At 49.2% G+C, this 20,366-nt stretch overlaps 1 protein-coding gene across 2 annotated transcripts in view; it reads left to right on the top strand.

The window, feature by feature from the left end:
- The first annotated feature begins 12,799 nt into the window (after positions 1-12,799).
- Positions 12,800-20,366, top strand: part of PREX1 (phosphatidylinositol-3,4,5-trisphosphate dependent Rac exchange factor 1) — a 204,426-nt gene continuing 196,859 nt past the window's right edge. Inside the window, exon 1 of one of the 2 annotated variants that reach the window (XM_016938084.4) lies at positions 12,800-13,168. In XM_016938084.4, coding sequence (XP_016793573.2) covers positions 12,950-13,168 — 219 coding nt within the window. In that variant the 5' untranslated portion in view covers positions 12,800-12,949. The remainder of the gene's footprint in view (positions 13,169-20,366) is intronic. The other variant, XM_016938085.4, reaches the window with a different exon arrangement.

Below are 20,366 nucleotides of genomic sequence, written 5' to 3'. Positions count from 1 at the left end.
AATTGTAAGCAACAGAACTCGCTCTAATTTTATTAACAGCTATGGGAGCTCACAGAATCTCAAGGATGCTTAGAAGGCCAGCCTTAAAGGCTGTGCCAAAAACAATGCCCAAAGCACTCTGTGGGGTTGATCTAGCAATGACCCCTTGGTAGCCCCATTGAGCTTGCCCACCCCAAGCAGCCATGCTGACTTTGGCTAGCTGAATACGAACATCTCTGCTGTCACTGCCCCACACACCTGAATGTCTCTGCCATTGCTTTGGTCAGGTAAACAAAATATGTACAAACCCCATGGCGCAGGCATTCCATTTCTGTTAGATAGCCTGAAAACGCTTGCTCACAGATGCATATGGAAATGTGTATGAGGAGGTTCATCATGGCATTGCTTCAAGGAGTTTGGAGCAACAGTGTCTAGCACTAGGAAATGGATAAATAGAATATGCTTTTTTTTTTTTTGGTTAAGGTTAATACTTGCCGTCGTGGTCAGGCACGGTGGCTCACACCTGTAACCCTAGCACTTTGGGAGGCCAAGGCAGGAGGATCACCTGAGCCCAGGAAATTGAGACCAGCATAGGGAACATAGTGAAATCCTATCCTTACAAAAAACACAAAAATTAGCCTGATGTGGTGGCAAGCGCCTGTAGTCTCAGTTACTTGGGAGGCTGAGGTGGGAAGATGGCTTGAGTCCGGGAGGTCAAGGCTGCAGTGAGCCATGATTGTGCCACTGCACTCCGGCCTGGGCAACAGAGCAAGATTCTGTCTCAAACACAAACAAACAAACAAAAATAATTGCAATTGTAATAAACAGGCCTTAAAGCATATAAAGGGTCAAATGTAATGGAAGTTTTATGGCTCATAATAATCCAAGGTGACTGTTAGCGATCAGTAGTCTGGCTCTCCTCCAGGGAGACATTCAGACCCAGACTGAGAGTTACTCTGCCACCTTCAACCGCGGCTTCCAAGGTCACTGTGGGGGACGTCATCCCTATCAGCTATAAGGGAAAGGAGCAAGGAGGAGCAGGTGTGGGAGAAATTTCATGGGCCAGCACTAGAGGTGATGATGCACATCTCACCTAACAGCATCCACGAGTTAAAACTCAGTTATGGGGCTCTACCCACCTGCAAGAGGCCTGGGAAATGTAGTCCGCAGCCTCGACCAGGTAGCACAAGCATGGACCAGGTAGCGCAAGCATGCAATGGAACACTGAGCATGGAGTTGTATCTACAAAGAGCAACAAAGCAGGATCTCAGAAACAGGATGTTGAGTGAAAAAGGTAACATAGGATGAAATGCGTAACTCTGTACCATTTACATAAACATTTGAAAACACACATAAAACACTATGTCTTTATCTCTGTATATATTTTCTACTATGCCTGTTTGAATACCCATAGATCCAAACAAATGTGTGGCAGATGGATCTAAAGAACAAGCTTTAAATATATCCAAGTGGGTGTCTGTGGGGGAGAGGGAAATGGGAGGAGTTGGAGATGGGTGACAGAGGCAAAAATAAGAAGTGAAAATAAAACAAAACCTAGGCCATAGTCTAATGCAGTTGACGGTCAAATGGCCCAAGGAGTGTGATCAACTGATTCTGTGCATCTGGGGTCCAAATCAAAAGAGGAGGAAAAGCAGTGTAGTAAAGAATTAAAGCCATATACATCCATGGCAGAAAATTGGGGAAATGTGAAAAAAGTATAAAGAAAACAAACACCCAAAATTATTCCACTCCCCAGATGTAACTACTCTTGTTATTTTAAAATATATTTCCTTGCTTTTTTTTTTTTTTTTTGAGACAGAGTCACGATCTTGGCTCACTGCAACCTCCACCTCCTGGTTTCAAGCAATTCTCATGCCTCAGCCTCCCAAGTAGCTGGGATTACAGGCGCCTGCCACCACACCCGGCTAATTTTTGTATTTTTAGTAGAGATGGGGTTTCGCCATGTTGGCCAGGATGGTTTCAAACTCGACTTCAAGTGATCCACCAGCCTCCACCTCCCAAAGTTCTGGGATTACAGGTGTGAGGCACTGTGCCTGGCCCCTTGCTGTCATTTTCCTATGAATATGTAATACATGTTGACAATATTGGGATCACAGTCTGCATATCATTTATTTATTTATTGGAGTACATGTTTAATTATCACATAATTTATTTTCTGCTCTTTTCCTCCCCATTCATCTATGTATCATGAGCATTTTTTTCTATTCTATTAAATATTCTTTGACATCAGACTTTTCAATGGCTAAATAATTTTCCAAATTGGGGACATACTATATTTAACTATTTACTTACTTGTGAGAATTTAGGTTCTTTCAAATATAGGGCTATTACAAATGATGCTGCAATGCACATCTTTGTGCATCCAAGTTTGAGTGTGTGATTCTTTTCTGTAGTTTAGATGAACACAATGGGAATAACTTGGTTAAAGGCTGTAAATATAGGTGTATATATATTTATTTTTAAGGTTTTTGATGCATCTTTAAATTAGGAAACAGAGAACACATAGGGAAAAGTGCATAAGACATCAATATAAAACCTAACAAATGATTCCAGAGTGAATCCCTGTGAAGTCACCATGTGGGTTAAGAAATAGAACGTTTCCAGCCCCGCTTAAGCCTTTGTGCGGCTCATCTGAATCCCAGACCCCTCCCAACTGGAGAGGAAACCGCTGCCTGGCTTCTTTTCTTTGCAGCTTTGCCATGCAGTGCTATATTCACACTGCATCCTCTGAGCACTGTAGTTCAATACTGCCTGCTTTTGAGCTCTGTATAAATGGAATCATACATACATCATGTATAATACTTTTTTGTATCTGGCTTTGTTGGCTCAATATCATGTTTCTAAAATTCATTCATGTTATTGCATGGAGTAGTTCTTTCTCTGCCACCACTCTTTTTTTTTTTCTTTCAATTTTTCAATTTCTTTCTCTCTGTCTCTCTCTCTCATTAAACTTTTATTTTAGGTTCAGGGGTACCTGTGTAGGTTTGTTATACAGGTAAACTTGTGTCACAGGGGTGTGTTGTGCAGACAATTTTATCACCCAGATACTAAGCCTAGTACCCAATAGTTATTTCTTCTACTCCTCTCCCTCCTCCCAATCTTCACCCTCAAGTAGGCCCTAGTGTCTGTTGTTCCCCTCTGTGTCCATGAGTTCTCGTCATTTAGCTCCTGCTTATAAGTGAGAAAGTGAGGTATTTGGTTTTCTGTTCCTGCTTTAGATTGCTAAGGATAATGGCCTACAGCTCCGTCCATGTTCCTGCCAAGGACATGATCTTGTTATTTTTTATGGCTTCATGGTATTCATGGCGTATATGTGCCACATTGTCTTTATCCAGTCTGCCACTGATGGGCATTCAGGTTGATTCCATGTCCTTGCTATTGTGAACAGTGCTGAAATGAACATACGTGTGTATGTGTCTTTATGGTAGAATGATTTATATTCCTTTGGGTAGTACCCAGTAACAGCATTGCTGGGTCTAATGGTAGTTCTGTTTTTAGGTCTTTGAGGAATCGCCACACTGCTTCCCACAGTGGTTGAACTAATTTACACTCTCACCAGCAGTGTATAAGCATTCCCTTTTCTTCGCAACCTCAGGGCATCTGTGATTTTTTTGGCTTTTTAGTAATAGTCATTCTGATTAGTGTGAGATGATATCCCACTGGCCACTACTTCTCTTTGGTTTTCTCTGAATCTATGTAAGTATTTTCCTCTGCTTCAGTTTCACATTTCTGAAAGATTAAGGTTAGATGGTGGGGGAAGGAACTCTTTTCACTTTTTCTAGCAGTTTGGGGTCTGTAAGTTCTTTTTATGTCGCTGTGTCCCTCAGAGAGCTGGCAGAGCGAGGTTCTTTTTTTTTTTTTTTTTTTTGGAGACAGAGTCTCACTCTGTCGCCCAGGTGGAGTGCAGTGGTGCGATCTCGCTCCACCTCCTGGGTTCAAGCGATTTTCCTGCCTTAGCCTCCAGAGTAGTGGGGATTACAAGTGTGTGCCACCACGACCTACTAATTTTTGTATTTTTAGTAGAGATGGAGTTTTGCCAGGTTGACCAGGTTGGTCTCGAACTCCTGACCTCAAGTGATCTGCCCACCATGGCCTCCCAAAGTGCTAGGATTACAGGCGTGAGCCACCGCACCCAGCCAGAGTGGGGTTCTTAATGTCCTCATTTAACAAAATAAGAAATTGGGGCTCAGGGCTCTGGAGGAGATGACAGAGCCATGGTTGTGCCACTGCACTCCAGACTTTGCCCTCTGTCTATTTCACGAGGGAAAATGAGATCACAGGAGAGTCCATTGCTATGTCTAGTCTTAAAGGAGTCAGGGAACACCTGTGGACAATTGGAACTGTCCCTCACCCCTGTTCCAGCCTCCATTCACTGGCTGCCTCATTCTGAATGCTGGTGTGACCCAGACCTCTGTCCTTGTCCTGTTCTCCATCCACATACCCTCCCTGGGTGATCTCGCCCAGCCCCAAGGCTTTAACTATCACTTATATCCTGACAATGGCTACATTTCTATCTCCAGCCTGACCTCTCCCTGGAACCTCAGGATTGTGGATGTGACTGCTCACTCAACATCTGACTTGGGTATTTAATTTGACATTGAACATGGCCAAAACCAAACGCTCCATCTTCTCCACCAAAGCAGCGCCCCACCGACCCCTGCCATCTTTCCCATCGTGGTTAATGCCAACTCCAAAAATCATAGATTATAGGCATGAGCCACTAATAGAGTCGAGTCGTCTTTAACTCAATTTCACTCTATTTCACCCCTAGATCCTCTGCAAATCCTGCTGGCTCCATCTTTAGAGCATATCCAGAATCAACTGTTTCTCTCCATCTCCTCTGGTATCACCCTGGCCCAAGTCATCAATGTCTCTTGCCTGGACTAGTGCAGTATCCTCCTCATAGGTCTTACTGCTTCTGACCTCACCCCGCTCTTAGTTTACTTCCCATAGAGCTGTCAGAGGGATTCTATTAGAACCTAAGTTAGGTCATAGCTCTCCTCTGTTTAGCTCCCAGTTCATCCAAAGAAAAAGCCAAAGTCCTATGGTCAACTATATGGCTCATACATCTGGTTTTCCTCTCCTTTCTAGATGCATCTCAACTACCCTTCCCCCTTGCTGTTCCTTGAACAAGTGGACACACTCCTACCTCCAAGCCTTTGCACCTGCTGTTCCTGCTGCCCGGAACATAGGTGGGGCCCACTCCCTCACTTCTTTCAGTTCTTTGCTTAAATGTCACCTTCTAGGGAGGCCTTCTCTCATCCCCTCCAGGCATGTGCTGGCCCCAGTGCTCCCTGTTGTTTAATCCATTTTGTTTTTCTCCGTAACTCTTACCACGATCTGGCTGACTCTGTCAACTTATTGGGCGTCTTTATTTATTGTCTCTTCTGTCCCTAGAACGTAAGCAACAGGAGGACACAGAGTTTTGCTTTATTCACTATTCTAGTCCCAGTACCTAGAACAGTCCCAGGCATTCACGGTGAGGTTTCTCTCAACCTGGAGTCCAAAACATATACTGGAGATATTGATTCATTCAACAATTATTTACACGTGCCTGGTGCTGTTTCAGCACAAGGAAACAAGATTCCCATAGCCCACCTGCAACACCTGGGCAGTGGCTTGGCATGGCTTGGCAAAGAATCACAGAGCCATCTGGGTGGCAAGATCTGGCCAGTAGGGTGGGAGCAGAAGTGATGTATAAAACTTCCAGCTCAGGGCCAGGCACAGTGGCTCACGCCTGTAATCCCAGCACTTTGGGAGGCTGAGGCTGGTATCACCTGAGGTCAGGAGTTCGAGACCAGCCTGGCCAACATGGTGAAACCCCATCTCTACTAAAAAGACAAAAATTACCTGGGCGTGGTGGCAGGTGCCTGTAATCCAACAGTGCCTGGCACAGAGTGAGCACTCAAAAAATGGGTGTGGTGCCTCACACCTGTAATCCCAGCACTTTGGGAGGCTGAGGTGGGAGGACTGCTTGAGGCCAGGAGTTCAAGACCAGCCTGGGCAACATAGTGGGATCCCCATCTCTACAAAAAAATAAAATTAGCCAGTTCTGGTGGCATATGCCTGGGCACCCAGCTACTTAGGAGGTGGAGATGGGAGGAGTGTTTGAGCCTGGAAGGTCGAGGCTGCAGTGAGCTGTGATTGTGCCACTGCACTCTAGCCTGGGTGACAAGAGTGAGACCCTGTCTCAAAAAAAAAAAAAAAAAAAAAAAAAAAGCCCAAACTTTTCCCCCTTCTCAACAAAGGCTCCAGGAATGGAATTTGCCCTGGAAATTTGGAAGGCAGGCTGCGGCTTAAATGGCATTTGGAGAGGTTGTGGCTGTTTGTGTTTCTGCCCGCTACAGAGGAAACTGTCAGCTTTCAGTAAAAGTTACCACTGGGGTTGCCAGGTGTCTGGATTTGGACTGGGCAGCTTTATTTTTGAGCTTTCAGTTCTGGGAAAAAAAAAATAACCCAGACATATAAATGTGTGTCCAGTATGTCTGTTGAAACCATCTGGCATTCCTGGCTGCAAAATTTCAAGATATTTCCTCCAGGTCGATCTCTGGCCTTGACGAAATTGCAGAATTTATCTTCTATGTATCAATCTCTTTCTGAACCCTTTTCTCAACTTTTACTCCCAATCCAGACTTCACGTTATAAACCTTAGGTCTCTACTCCATTAGGAAAGCAATAGGGTGAAGACCAGCACCCTTCTGAGGCATTTGCATTTCTTTTTTTTTTGAGACTGAGTCTCGCTCTGTCGCCCAGGCTGGAATGCAGTGGCGCTATCTCGGCTCACTGGCTCACTGCGATCTCTGCCTCCCGGGTTCACGCCATTCTCCGCCTCAGCCTCCTGAGTAGCTGGGACTACAGGTACTCGCCACCAGGCCCGGCTAATATTTTGTATTTTTAGTAAAGACGGGGTTTCACCGTGTTAGCCAGGATGGTCTCGATCTCCTGACCTCGCTATCTGCCCGTCTTGGCCTCCCAAAGTGCTGGGATTACAGGCGTGAGCCACCGCGCCCGGCTGGCATTTGCATTTTAAAAGTAGCAAGAAGTCAGGCCAATGCTTATTTGAAAGGATAGGGTCGGCCAGGTGCCGTGCTCATGCCTGTAATCCCAGCATTTTGGGAGGTCGAGGCGGGTGGATCACCTGAGATCAGGAGTTTGAGACCAGCCTGGCCAACATGGTGAAATCTTGTCTCTACTAAAAACACAAAAATTAGCTGGGCGTGGTGGCGGGCACCTGTAATCCCAGCTACTTGGGAGGCTGAGGCAGGAGAATCACTTGAACCCAGGAGGCTGAGGTTGCAGTGAGCTGAGATCGCGGCATTGCATTCCAGTCTGGGCAACAGAATGAGACTCCATCTCAAAAAAAAAAAAAAAAAAAAAAAGAAAAGAAAGAAAAGATAGGGTGACCATAAGGTCCAAAATGGGATGTTATACATTTTATTATCTTTTAATACAAGAAGTCTAGAGGCAGGGTGGTTCCATGGTTGGTTAATTCAGGATCTCAGTGACATCAAAGATCCAGATTCTTTCCATCTGTCATTTTGCACCTTCAGTTAGTTAGAAGTGTCCTCTCTCAGGGTCTCAAGATGGCTGTCATAGCTCCAGACATCATGGCTTCATCCACTTACAATAGCAAACACCCATCCAAGGATCAGGCAGCATACTATGCACTTTGGATCTATTAAATATTTTAACCTGCACAACAACGCTGTGAAGTAGAAGCTCTTACTGACCCCATTTTACAGATATGGATATTGAAGCCCAGAGAGGTTAAGTCACTTACACAAAGTGACACAATTAGGAAGCAGTGGGACTGGGATTTGAAGCTGAGAAGCTGGTCTCTGGTGCTACAACAATGTCCAAAGGCTGGAGAAGAAGTCGTGCATGTTGGTGGCAGATTGGGATTGGAACTGAGGGTCCTAGATGTTTTCCTTTCTGCTTCCTCAAAGCAGTGTCTCCAATGCCTCCTGGCAAAAGTATGATTTGGCAAAGCTGTGGAGCCCTGACTTAATCGGATACCTATTATGCTTGAATCAGACCTTGAACCAGAGCCCCCTGGAGAATGTGCTTCCAACAGCAAGGCTTCCCTTGGAGACGTTTTGACTTGGGCAGCTGGGGGTAGCTCAACTATTAGGAAGACGATTATATTTTGGTGGGAAGAAGTGAACCCTGGGCTGTGTGTCCAGCGTTGATTTGGGTTGTCCAGCTGCTCTAATTCCAAGGGTGGAGAGGCCTCCCTCTTCTTCTCAGACAGCTGCTCTTGGTTCTCAGAATGAGGAACAGCCCGGCTCTGGGCTGCTGGTCTGACTTTTGAGAACTCATTTGCATTTGGGAAATGATGGCACCCTCGGGCAGTGCAGTAACTCACTTCTCAATTGGCTCATTCAACTTGGGATGGGAAAAAAAATCACTTGTTGTTTTTCCTTGCTTTAACTTAATTAGTTTTCCTTTTAAACAGAGCTTGGGAAGGGGGCCTTCAAATCCTCAGCCTGCAGAAGCTGACAGGGGCTTGTCAGGGCATAAGAAACTCTGATGTTTCCAAGCAGCAGAATCTTCTCCCCCTCAACTGTGAAACTTATGTAACAGAAACGAAACGGTATTTCCCACTATTTGCGAAGTACATGGCAACGGAAACTCTAAAATTGTCCCTGCAAAAGAGAATTTCCCTATCATTATCATCACTTTTTTTTTTCTTCCCCCTGAACTGCAATTTTTTTTTTTTTCTTCTTCCTCCCTGTTCTTTTTGAGAACGTTACCCAGCTGCCGGCTGTTTCAGGCCCTGCCCTGACATACACATGAGACAGATAGGCTCCCCACTAGATATTCCGGACGGGTGATGGGGAAGAAGGGAATAGAGGTCAAAGTTGAAATGGGGAATAGGAAGAGATCTACTCCAGCCTGACTGCTTAGTCATGTTTGGTTTAGGGAGTTGCCTATGCCAGGATTAGCTGGGAGGCAGCCAGGTTTTGAAGAGAGGGAGTCCCCACTGATCCCGCCAAGGCTGAGGCCCCTGGCTGAATCATGATGGCTGAATCATGACACTGGGGTAGTGACCTGAGGCAGAGTCCTGGAGGTGCCACCAACCAATGGTGCTTCCCCAGGCCCATCCCTTGCAGGCCTTAGAGAAGCCGAAAGGACCTTGTTTATTTATTGTCCTTCTCTCCCTGCTCTTGACTGGACACACCAGGAAGCCAGGGACCTTATCTGTTCTGTTCACTGCTGTATCCCTGCCTGGAGCATAGGAGGCCCTCAGTATATACTAGCTGAATGAATGAGAGGGGGAACTTGTCTTCATCCTCGCCTGTCCCCCTTGCTGGAATAATGCCGGCACCACAAAGGCCTCAGCTGTTGGGGTGCTCAGTGCTGCAGCCTCAGGACCCCGCCCAATGCCCAGTGTGTAGTAGATGCTTGTGGCTGACACTTATAGATGCCCACCATGCTAGCTCCTCTTCTCTCTTGACAACAGATCTCCAAGTTGTCTGGGCAGCCTTGTGCCAGGGGACGAAGCAGGTCTTTTCTAAGTTGATGGTGGCAATCTATGCCCTCGGTCAGGGATGTTTCAAGGGTGACCATGGATTCTAGTGCTGACCTGCTGGGAGCTTAAGTTTATTCCCCCAAAGAGAGAAGCACAGAGGAGACAGAGTCTTCTTCGTACTTTTCTTTCCTTCATTGGAGGTGTGTGAGGAGGCAATGTTGCTGTTTCAGCAGCCATTTTGTGCCTCTGAGGCCCTAAAGCTTGGGAGGAAAAGCCACCATGCTGAGGATAGGAGGGTCAAAGGTGCCATGATCCTTGATGACATCATGAAGTCCTACACCAGCCTCAGGAACCAACTGCCTCTGGACCTCTTGCTAAATAATGTCCTTATGCTTTAAGCTATCAATAGCCCAGTTTTCTTCTCCTTGCAGCCAAATGCATCCTATTAGATTCAGCACTCAATCCACGCATTGTAAAAGACTTCACTTAATTGAGCACTTACTGTGTGCTCTAAGCACTCTCCATGTATGCACTCAGGAACCTTGCAACGACTTTATGATGTAGGTACTGATATTATTCTTAGTTCACAGATGAGGAAAGCAAGGCACAGAGAGCTTAAGTACGTTACTAAACGCTGTATTATCTTTTAGTGTCATCATTACCACTGGGGATGGGGATGGAAGGGGAAAAAGATCCCAGCAGAATCTGAGGAAGTAACGATGTTACTGGGTGGGCCAGAGATGGGACCCATCCACAACGTGGAAATGTTTTTTGGCAGTGTGGGCCAATTCTTGGGTGAAATGTGGGATTTGTGTGTAAACTTGAGGCTAACCTTCCTTGGTCATGGGCTGAGAAGGGAACTAACATTTGTTGAGCACCTACTCTGTGCCAGCTATGTGTGTCAGGTACATCAGTGGTTCTCAACAGGGGGCAATTCTGTCCCCAGGGATATCTGGCAATGTCTGGAGACACTTTTTCTGTTTATCTTTGAGGCAAGGCTTACTCTGTTGTCCAGGTTGGAGTGCAGTGGTGTGATCACAGCTTACTTGCAGCCCTGACCTCCTGGGCTCAAGCAAGCTCCCCACCTCAGCCCAGTAGCTGGTACTACAGGTGTGTGCCACCATGCCCAGCTAATTTTTAAAAATTTTTTGTAGAGACAGGGTCTTGCTATGTTGCCCAGGCTGGTCTTGAACTTCTGGGATCAAACAATCCTCCCACTTGGACCTCCTAAAATTCTGAGATTAGAGGCCGGAGCAACTGTGCCCAGCCTGGAGACATTTTTGATTCTCAGATTGGGGAGGGAGTGCTACTGGCATCTAGTGGGTAGGGGATGCGGCTAAATGTCCTGAAATGCACAGGACACGCCCCTCCCCCAACAAAGTTATGTGACTCCAAATGTCAATAGTCCCAAGGTTGAGAAAGTCTGTATTGCATAGAATTCGCTCTCACAAAGGCTCCCCTTTTACAGATTAGATGACTGAGGCCCAGAGAAATAACGTGTCTTGGCCAAGGTTACCCTGCCAGTTGGATTTGGACTGGGATACAAATGCAAGCCCGCTTCATTCCATGGTCCATTATGTTCCAACTATGTTCTCCCCTCGTGGTAGACAGAATTAATTTAAAGATGAGGAAACGGAGGCTCAGAAAGGTACCGTGAGCAGTTTAAAGTCACAAAGCAGAGATACTCCAGAGGCCTTTATTAGGAATAAAAATATAAATAAAAAACCAGCTACCTTTGGACACAATTGACTCCACTACCCAAGCGTGACAGGCTCACCTATCTCATGTCCTTTACTCCCTGCCCAGGGGAATTTCACTCAGCCCAAGGCCCAGATCAAATGCTACCTTGCCCATGATCCCAAAGAAAGAAGTCAGAGAGGGCAGAAGCCACCCCATTCTCTCCCTGTGTCCTTAGGCACTTACAGTATTGAGAGGCCAATGGGAGAAAAATCCTAGGCTTTTGGAACAGGGATAAATAAGCAATGTTTCTGTCCATAAAATGACTACAGTCTAGAGGCGGATACTATGTGGATCACTTTATCCCCTGCAGAGATGATACAATCTCTGGTCCGGAAACACGGGTGATTAGGGATTGTATGGGCCATTTGAGAGTGGGGCCAGGCTTAGAGGGCCGTTCACACATGCAATAATAGTAAGAACAAACATTTACAGAGAACTTTCTAGGTGTTGGGCTTCACACATGCAATAATAGTAAGAACAAACATTTACAGAGAACTTTCTAGGTGCTAAGTACTTCCCGTGGAACCCCGGGCAGGATCTTGGAGCTAGGTACCATGACCGTTCCCGTTATACTGATGAAAACACTGAGGATCTTGAAGCAAGGAAACCAGCCCAAGGCCACCCGGCCAGCAAGTGGGGAGCTAGGATTTGAACCTGAGCAGCTGACTCTAGGCCCCAGAGCTTCCTCCCCTCTCCATACCTTCCGATAAGAGGGGTGATGATCAACATCGCCCAGAGCAACCTGACAAGAAGCTGGGTTTCCCAAGGCCTTATCCCATGGGTTGGGTGGATGGAAGGGGGAGCAGCAGGGTACCTGCCACTTGATCAATAACTCAAGAGCAGGTAATAATTTCTTCTGGGAAAGGTGGAAAGGGCAGGGTCAGGGGGCAAAGAAGTTCAGAAAGAAAAGGAAGGAAGGAAAGAGAGAGATGGGAAAGGAAACGGGAAAGAGAAAAGTGAGAGCGAGCGCGCGCCACGCATGTTCCTTCCTAAGGTCGTGGTAGCACCGAGGGCACCGCGAGGGCCCGGCGTTCCCGGGAGGGGCCGTCACTGCCCAGGCAGCGGCCGCCCCTGACTTCCCGGGGCCGCGGGGGCGCGCGTGGCGGGGCCGGCTTGCCCCCGAGCGGCTCCGCAGCGAGCTTTCCCAGCCCGGTGTTTACTTGGCCCGAGCAGCGGCCGGACCTGCAAGCAGGAGCCTGCGCGCGGCGGGTGTAGCGTGTGCCGGGTGGGAGTGGCGTAGCCCGCGGTGACGGCGGGTTGGGGGGCGCCACGCGTCCGGGCGCGGAGTTGGTACGCTCGGTTCGGCGTGCGCGCGGCCTCGGACTCCCGGCTCCGCGGGGCCCTTCCGGAGGCTCCCGCCCGACCCCCGAGCTTCCGACGGAGGCGCCGAGCGCCGCGCCGCGTCCCCAGGGGCCCCGTGCACGCGCAGAGCGCCTCTGCGGCCGATCGCGGCGTGGCACTTGGCAGACGGTCCCTGGCGCGGGGGCGGGGGGCCAGCCGTCTGGGAGCCCCCGAGGGCCGCCCCCTCCCGCCCCTCGCCCGGCCCCCGCGCGCTGCCTCCGCCCCCGGCCCAGCCGCCCGGCCCCCAGTCCCGCCCGCCGCGCCGGGAGCCCGGCCCGCCGCTGAGCCCGGCCCGCCGGCGTGCCCCGTCCGGGATGGGGCGCCTGGACGCCTGAGTTGCCGCTCGGCGCGACCTCCGCGCGGGGGAAGGAGCCGGCGCCGCGCGGCCGCGCTAGAATGGAGGCGTCCAGTGGCAGCGAGCCCGGCGGCGACGGGGCCGGGGACTGCGCCCACCCGGACCCCCGGACCCCTGGCGCCGCGGCGCCCAGCTCCGGCCCCGGCCCGTGCGCGGCCGCCCGGGAGTCCGAGCGCCAGCTGCGCCTCCGCCTCTGCGTCCTCAACGAGATCTTGGGTACCGAGAGGGACTACGTGGGCACCTTGCGCTTCTTGCAGTCGGTGAGTGTCGCTCGGGAGCTTGGGGACAGCTTTCCCTCCAGCCGCTCGCCCCGCTGCGGTCCCCACAACCTGTGGCCGTGGTCCCCGTGGGTGGAGAATTGCCTCGGGGGCGCCCCGCGGGGCGCGCGGAAAGCGGGGGGGATCCGAGCTCCTCCAGAGCTGTCGCGTCGCCTCCCTGCCTGGCCGGCGCACGGTCCTGCTCCGACCGGGGCTCTCCCGCACTCCACTTCCCCGCGGCGCGCGCTGCCCTTTTGTCTTTTCTTCCCCGTCCCCGCCTTTCAGATAGTTTTAAAATTAGTTACATCCGCGATGCAGGGGCTTGGGGACCCCGGCGGCTCCGGGAGCTGGCGCTCCTGCGTCTTTTTCCCAGGAATAACTTCGCGCCCGGTGCACCACTCATCTAGGACAGACCGTAGGAGCCCCAGAGCCCAACGTCCCTGCGCGTTGATGGAGTAGGATAAAACCTGAAGCTCAGAGGAGGGGCGGGGATTGACAGAACCCCAGGGTAGAATCCCCCATGCACAGGTTTTTGCTGGAGTTCGGGGAGAGTGGGTTTCGAACTCAAGACTCGGCAGTCCAGGCTCCCTAACTGCATCCACCCCCACCAACTCCCCATCTCCAAGTGCAAAACCACGGCCTCAGACTTTGTAAAATAACAACCGAGCACTTACTATGTGCCAGACACCTTACATGTGTCATTAATTAGCAGGTTTAACCTTCACAGGCGGTCTATGAAGTAGGGACGAGTATTTCCCCCATTTTTAATTAAAAAAAATTTTTTTTTGAGACGGAGTCTCCCTCAGTCACCCAGGCCGTAGTACAGTGGCGCAATCTCGGTTCACTGCAACCTCCACCTCCCGGGTTCAAGCAATTCTCTTGCCTCAGCCTCCCCAGTAGCTGGGATTACAGGCACGCGCCAGCCACCACGGCCGACTAATTTTTGTATTTTTATCAGAGAGGAGATTTCACCATGTTGGCCATGCTGGTCTTGGACTCCTGGCCTCAAGTGATCCGCCGACCTCGGCCTCCAAAGTGCAGAGATTACAGGCGTGAGCTACTGGGCCCTGCCTCCTCCGTTTTTAAGATTGGGAAAGTTTAGCTCCAGAAGGGCCGGGTAGCTTGTCTGGGATCGCACAGCTGATTAAGTGGGGGTACTGGGCTTTGAACCGGGACGATCCCAGCTGGTGTTCTAAACCCCTATTCTATGCTGCATTTTTCTTTTGCTTTTTTTCTGTGAGAGGGAGGAAGGGGCCACTTCCCTACTCTCCTAGGAAGTGAGAAAAGTGGCCAGCGGGTGGAGGGGGTGGGAGGGGGCAGAGCCTTGGATGGAAGTTAGGAGACTCTAAAGTCTTTAATCTCCATGCCTCCTGCTGGGGCCTCATTTACTCCCCTTCTCTGCTCTAGGAAGTCTTTTAATCCTGGTTCAGGAAGGGCTGGTGTGGGGGTGGCTCTTTCAAAGACCCTAGAGCCAGGCTTTGTAGCTCCTAGTCTTTGGGAGAAAGAGGGAGACTCTGGGGTCCTCTGGGGCTCCTCATGGCTTAGGGGTGCAGCTGAGGCTGTGTGAGATCAGAGTTCCAGCTCAGGGAGGAGACAGCCTTAGACTAGAGCCCTTCTGCCTGTGAAAGGAGATGTACTGGGGGCAGGGGGGTGTGGGAGAGGGGGTTGTGCAGAAGCATTGAAAACCATTTGGCTAAAGGACCCTTCTAGAAAGGCCTGTAAGAATAAGGCACGATTGGCTTTCTTTCCCATCCCTTCTTCTCTCACAGTTTCGGGGGTGGGGGGTGGGGGAAGAATTTGTTCTGTTAGAAGCTGGCAGTTTTTGAATTAAACATGTAGACAACCCTGGTGTCTCTGAGCAATGTCAAATTCTAGGGAACTCCTGACTTCTCCTTCTGAGCCACTCCCCGCTCCTCTGCTTGGAAGAGAAACAGGAAATACAAACCAATTTTGATATTAATGGGAAAGAAAATATACCTCTCCCTCCCACGCCCCTGCCCTAGATGGTGTGTTTCATTTTAGAACAGATCTAGATTGTGTTTGAGTTAACTGTGGTTTTAAATCGTCCACGTGTAGAGTCGGAGGAAGCTGGAATAATGGAAATTGATTGGAGCCAACCATTCTTATTATTCAAGAAACAGGAAAAAAAAAAGATTTCTCTACTTTCACATTATCTCCTTGACACTTTACATTTGCTGACTTCATCACATTTTTCTTTTTGTATATGATGTGTCAGTTCTGAGATGAATTGGTTCTGACTTGGACATGTGTCTTGGACCAATCATGCTATGTGTCCTGACCTCAGTTTCCCCACCTGTGAAACAAGGAGCGGGGAATCCGGGCTTCCTTTCTGCCTGGGCCTTTTGTGTGTCCCCAAGCTGGTGCCAGAAACAGACGGATTGTGTAACCTGACCAGCCATACGTTGTTTGTGAGCCACAGGAGTCCTCTCTCATCTTGGCCCGTCAGGAATGGCCCCTAAACATCCCAAGGCATTTTCGTTTTCAAAACTAACCTGGGGCTTAGAGCTTCAGGAACTGCTAATTACCAAGGCTTTCCATGGTTGCAAGGCTGGCAGCCTCAGGTTGTGATTCTCTTCTGTCTTCCCACTCTCTCTTCTCAGCCTTTATATTTGCTAAGGGATTTTCCCTGCTGTCTCCTGGCTTGGAAGAATGCACGGTAATCCCTCCCTGCTTTTATTTCCATGTGGTTAGAGGCAGGCCTTAAAGGACCACCCTGGTCTCCGTGTGTCCCTGGTGTGAAGGTCCCATCGGCCCATGGAAACCGTGGAAAGTAACCCCCGTGATAGGGACCATGTGTGGCTTCTGTCCTCAAGGAGAGGACGGTGTAGTGGAGGATGGCCAAATGGGTGTTTAAAAAAAACAATCCAAGTGCAAGGCTCTGGAGCCAGACTGCTTGAGGTTAAATCCTTGGACTTGTGACCTTGGGCAAACACCTTAACCTGTTTGAGCCTTATTTGTAAAAAGAGGGATGTTAATAGGTCCTATTTTATAGGTTTTTAAAGAAGATAAGTGAGTTATAGAAATTGATGTAAAGCACTTAGAACAGTGTCTGGCAGTAAGGTATATAAATATTGGTTATTATTGTTGTTGTAGGAAAATTAAATAATACAGATAATTAGGGTTGTGGGACTTCAGCATCCAGAGAGCAGGGGTGATCAGAGAGGGCTTCCTGGAGGAAGTGAGGTCTGAGTTAAGTCAGCACTGAGAGGAGGATGGGGGCTCTGAGTGAGTTTCCCTTTGACACCCTAAACTCCGGCCACAGGAACCAGTGGTTTTGTTTGGTTCCAGGCCGAGGGCTTTGTGGTTCCTCGAGAATCTTCCCATCTTTCCCCATCTCCTTCAGGAACTGGGTTGCACTCCCTCCCTTATCTCCAGGGAGTCCTCTGAGTTTGGTGTTTTGCGTGTGTTTATTAAAGAATCATGAAAAGGCAAGGACAGCCCTTTCATAGAGATGCTGGATCAGTCTTGGGGGAAACAGTGCCTGGGGTTTTGACTCAGAACCTTGGCTCGAATCATTTCGAGGCCCTGGCTATGTGGGGTGCTCCCTGTGTGCTTTGGGCAGCGTTAGTCATGATGAAAACAATGACAGTCATTGCTGTGCAGGAACTGACTTTGATTCATCACTTGCCATTCTAAGCACTTTGCATGTGTCAACTCATTTAATTTTCTCTATGAAGGGGATGCTGTTTTTATCCCCATCGAGAGGTGAGGAAACTGAGGCAAAGTGAATCTAAGTGAGCTGCTCTGGGTCAGGTGGACAGCATTGCCAGGATTTGATCCTAGGCTGCCTGACCCCGGAACTCATGTCCCCAGCCACTTCATAGACCGCCTTTGGCTGATCCAAGAAGGGCTTGGCACATGATTTATTAAGGTGGCAGAACTGGGATTTGAACCCAGGTCTGTGTGATGTTTCACCTCCGCCTGCGCTTCCTCCTGTTACTTCCCCTCTGTGACTCCCATTCTTTTCTCCACAGAATGGGCAGAACTGTGGACGGATAGAAATGGCAGGCTGCTGAGTTCTTGCTCTGGGCTCCGGGTCTGTTCATGGCACGAGGGTTGAGTGAGGCTCTGGAGTCATGCTGCTGGTGTTCAAATCCAGGCTTCCTCCACTTGGACTGTAGGTGACCTTGGGCTGATCACTGACTTGCTCTGTGCCTCAGTTTCCACATCTGTCCAACGGGCACAGTGTAGCACCTGCGTCACAGGGATGTGGTGAAGCTTGGATGAGCCTGAGGTCAAAGCTGTTAGAACAGTGCCAGGCGCGCTGGGTGTTTGGAGTGCTGTGCCGGTATTTTGGGGGATATGCAGCTCTTTGGAGCTCAAAGGCCCCCCACTCCCCTAGAGGAGGCTGAGTAGACCTTGGGCCCACCTGCCAAGGGGAGGCACCTCAGGGGCAGGTGCCAGTAACTCCCATGATGGGTGTGTCAGCTGGGCAGTGGTCGAAAGAGAAGAGAGGGCCTGGGTGGGTGGGCAGAGAGGCCTGTGGGTGGGAGTTGGTCAGCAACTCCTCGAAGGTCTCCCCGTGGCTGAGGACAGAGAGCTATAGAGACACAGAGGGTCTGCCCGGAACCGACCAGGATGGGAGTCTCTGAGGAACAGGGATTGTGGGCAGAAAGCTCCCAGAATGCTTTCTGTGGTTCTGCTTTTTGGAGGGAGGAGACAAAAGTTTTTCTTCTCATTGGAGCTCCACTTGCCAAACAAGAAACTGTGGTTTTTTGTTGTCACTATTTTTTTTTCTGTTTTAAAAGATTCTGTACTCCTAGTCTCACACTAGGGAGAAATGCCACGGGTGGTTGGGGTGGGGGCAGGTCTTTGATTTCACAGTCATTGAGGCAGAGGGACCTCCCCAGTGACTTGGGGGGATTTTCACGTGGTCCTCATATGAAAAGTAGGATGCTGAGAGGTATATGTAACACAGTTCTTTTGGAAAATAAACAATAACCATAATATACACATGTGTGTTATATGTATAAGGTGACAGTAGGTTGGAGAAAAGGATGGAAGGATGTGTATCTTTTGCAGAAAGGCAACCAGGAAGATAAGGAAGTAAAATCCTGTTTATAATACCCTTTTCATATAAAATTATGCATATGTATGCGAATATATTTTTTAAGAAGCCGACAGGAAGAATTGTATTTTCAACATGGTTATTAGATTAATGCAATAGTAATAATGGTAACAATTTGCTAATATTTATATACTTGCAAGCCCTGTTTATAAGTTCCTTAAGCATTAACTCAAAAGTTGCAGGTATTCTTATGCTTCCTGTTTTACAAATGAAACAAAGACACAGAGAGGCCAAGTCAGTTTCCCAAGGTCACACAGCCTGACAGAACTGGCACTTGGACCCAGGTAATGCGGCTGCATGGCCCACATTCTTCACCACTATCCTGAATTGCACCAAAATGAGGCTGTGTTCATGAGCAAAATTACTGCCCCTGTGAGACCTCTGGGCTGCCCAGGTGGGCAAGAATTAAGTCAAAAAGTCCACCTTATTTCAGTTTTCAGATGCCGGAGAGCCTGGAACAGGCCACCTTGTGTTGGGCTCATCATCATCAGGAAGTCAGTGAAAATCTTTTGATGGTAAAAACCTGAGTGTCAGCAGGATTTAGATGGGTTACATTTTTTTTTAATGTATGGCAGACAGAGAGCTCTGTACAGGTAAAACCATGAAGATATGAGACTGCTTTTCTCTGTGTGCAGGTGTTTATGGAGCATCTGCTGTATATCCTGGGCAGTGTTCTGGGCCACGAGAATGAAGTCATCAACAGGTCCTTGTCCTTATAAGAAGGACAACCCTGTGGGGATTCTACAACTCATTCTTCAGACAAACCTTCTGGAAGCCTACCTACTTTTATTCTGGTGTTTGCCCTGGTAGCAATTTAACTGTCACTTTAAGAAGACGCGAATGGGGTTGGTGTCTCTGGCTTTTGAGACTTCAGGGCACCCCTTTCTTGGAGAGAAAGATACTCCTTTATCAGGCCAGAGAGCTGAAGACCTGTTGGGCTTGGGGCCACTCCCTTTGATAAAGAAACCCACATCCTATTTGCTTCACAGCCACTCTCCCTTAAAGGTTTTGCAAGAGTTAAGTGTTTGAAGCAGGTCATGCCTGGCTGCAGGAGAACCTGACCTCTCCAGATTTTTGGGGCTTTTCTTTTTTTCCAACAGACGCAGGCATGCTGGCTAGAATACTGGAGGGAGGTGGGTGATAGGGTGGGCTGCCCCTCAAACCTGTGTGCTGTGTTCCACAGCATCATTCCCCAGACATGGGGCCAGGTCGGAGCTGATTCCTGCCCTGCGTTTCGGAGATCTTGAACAGAAGCCAGGTGGGTCATTCGGTCTGAATCTCCTTGTTTTGCAGGTGACATAAGTTGCGTCCCCAGAGGGGAGGTGAGCACCAGTTAAGGGCAGTAGCCACTCAGTTTGTTAGAGTTCCATCCCCAGATACCTGGGAAGAGAGCTTGGTGGCCCACATCCTTTTCTGGGGATCTGTGTTTTAGCCAGGATCAAAAATCCCCCCCTTTTTTTTTAAGATGGAGTCTCGTACCGTCGCCCAGTCTGGAGTGCAGTGGCGTGATCTTGGCTCACTTCAACCTCTGCCTCCCGGGTTCAAGCGATTCTCTTGCCTCATCCTCCCGAATAGCTGGGACTACAGGCACGTGCCACCATGCCCGGCTACTTTTTGTATTTTTTTAGTAGAGACAGGGTTTCACCATGTTGACCAGGCTGGTATTGAACTCCTGACCTCAAGTGTTCTGCCTGCCTTGGCCTCCCACAGTGCTGGGATTATAGGCGTGAGCCACCATGCCCGGCCAAAAGTCCCTCTTGAAGAGGTTTCACGGGGTCATTTCTGGCCCTAGCGTTGGTCTGGAGCAAATCCCACTAGTCTCTCAGCCTTCAGCACTGTCGACATACGGGGCTGGACCATTCTTTGCTGTGGGGGGGCTGTCCTGTGCATTGTAAGATGTTTAGCAGCATCGCTGGCCTCTACCTACCAGATGCCAGTAGGACCCCTCTTCCCCAGTTGTGACAACCACAGATGTCTCCAGATATTCCAGGTATCCACTAGAGGTGGTTGGGTGTGAAAAATAGCCCCCAGTTGAGAACCACTGGGCTAAAAGCTCCTTTGACTACCACCTGTGCTCTCAGATCGTGTGGGGGCATTAGCATGCCTGTGTAG

The sequence above is a fragment of the Pan troglodytes genome, chromosome 21 (assembly GCF_028858775.2).
Source record: "Pan troglodytes isolate AG18354 chromosome 21, NHGRI_mPanTro3-v2.0_pri, whole genome shotgun sequence".
Lineage (NCBI taxonomy): Eukaryota > Metazoa > Chordata > Mammalia > Primates > Hominidae > Pan > Pan troglodytes.
This window is presented reverse-complemented; position numbering and strand designations above follow the sequence as displayed.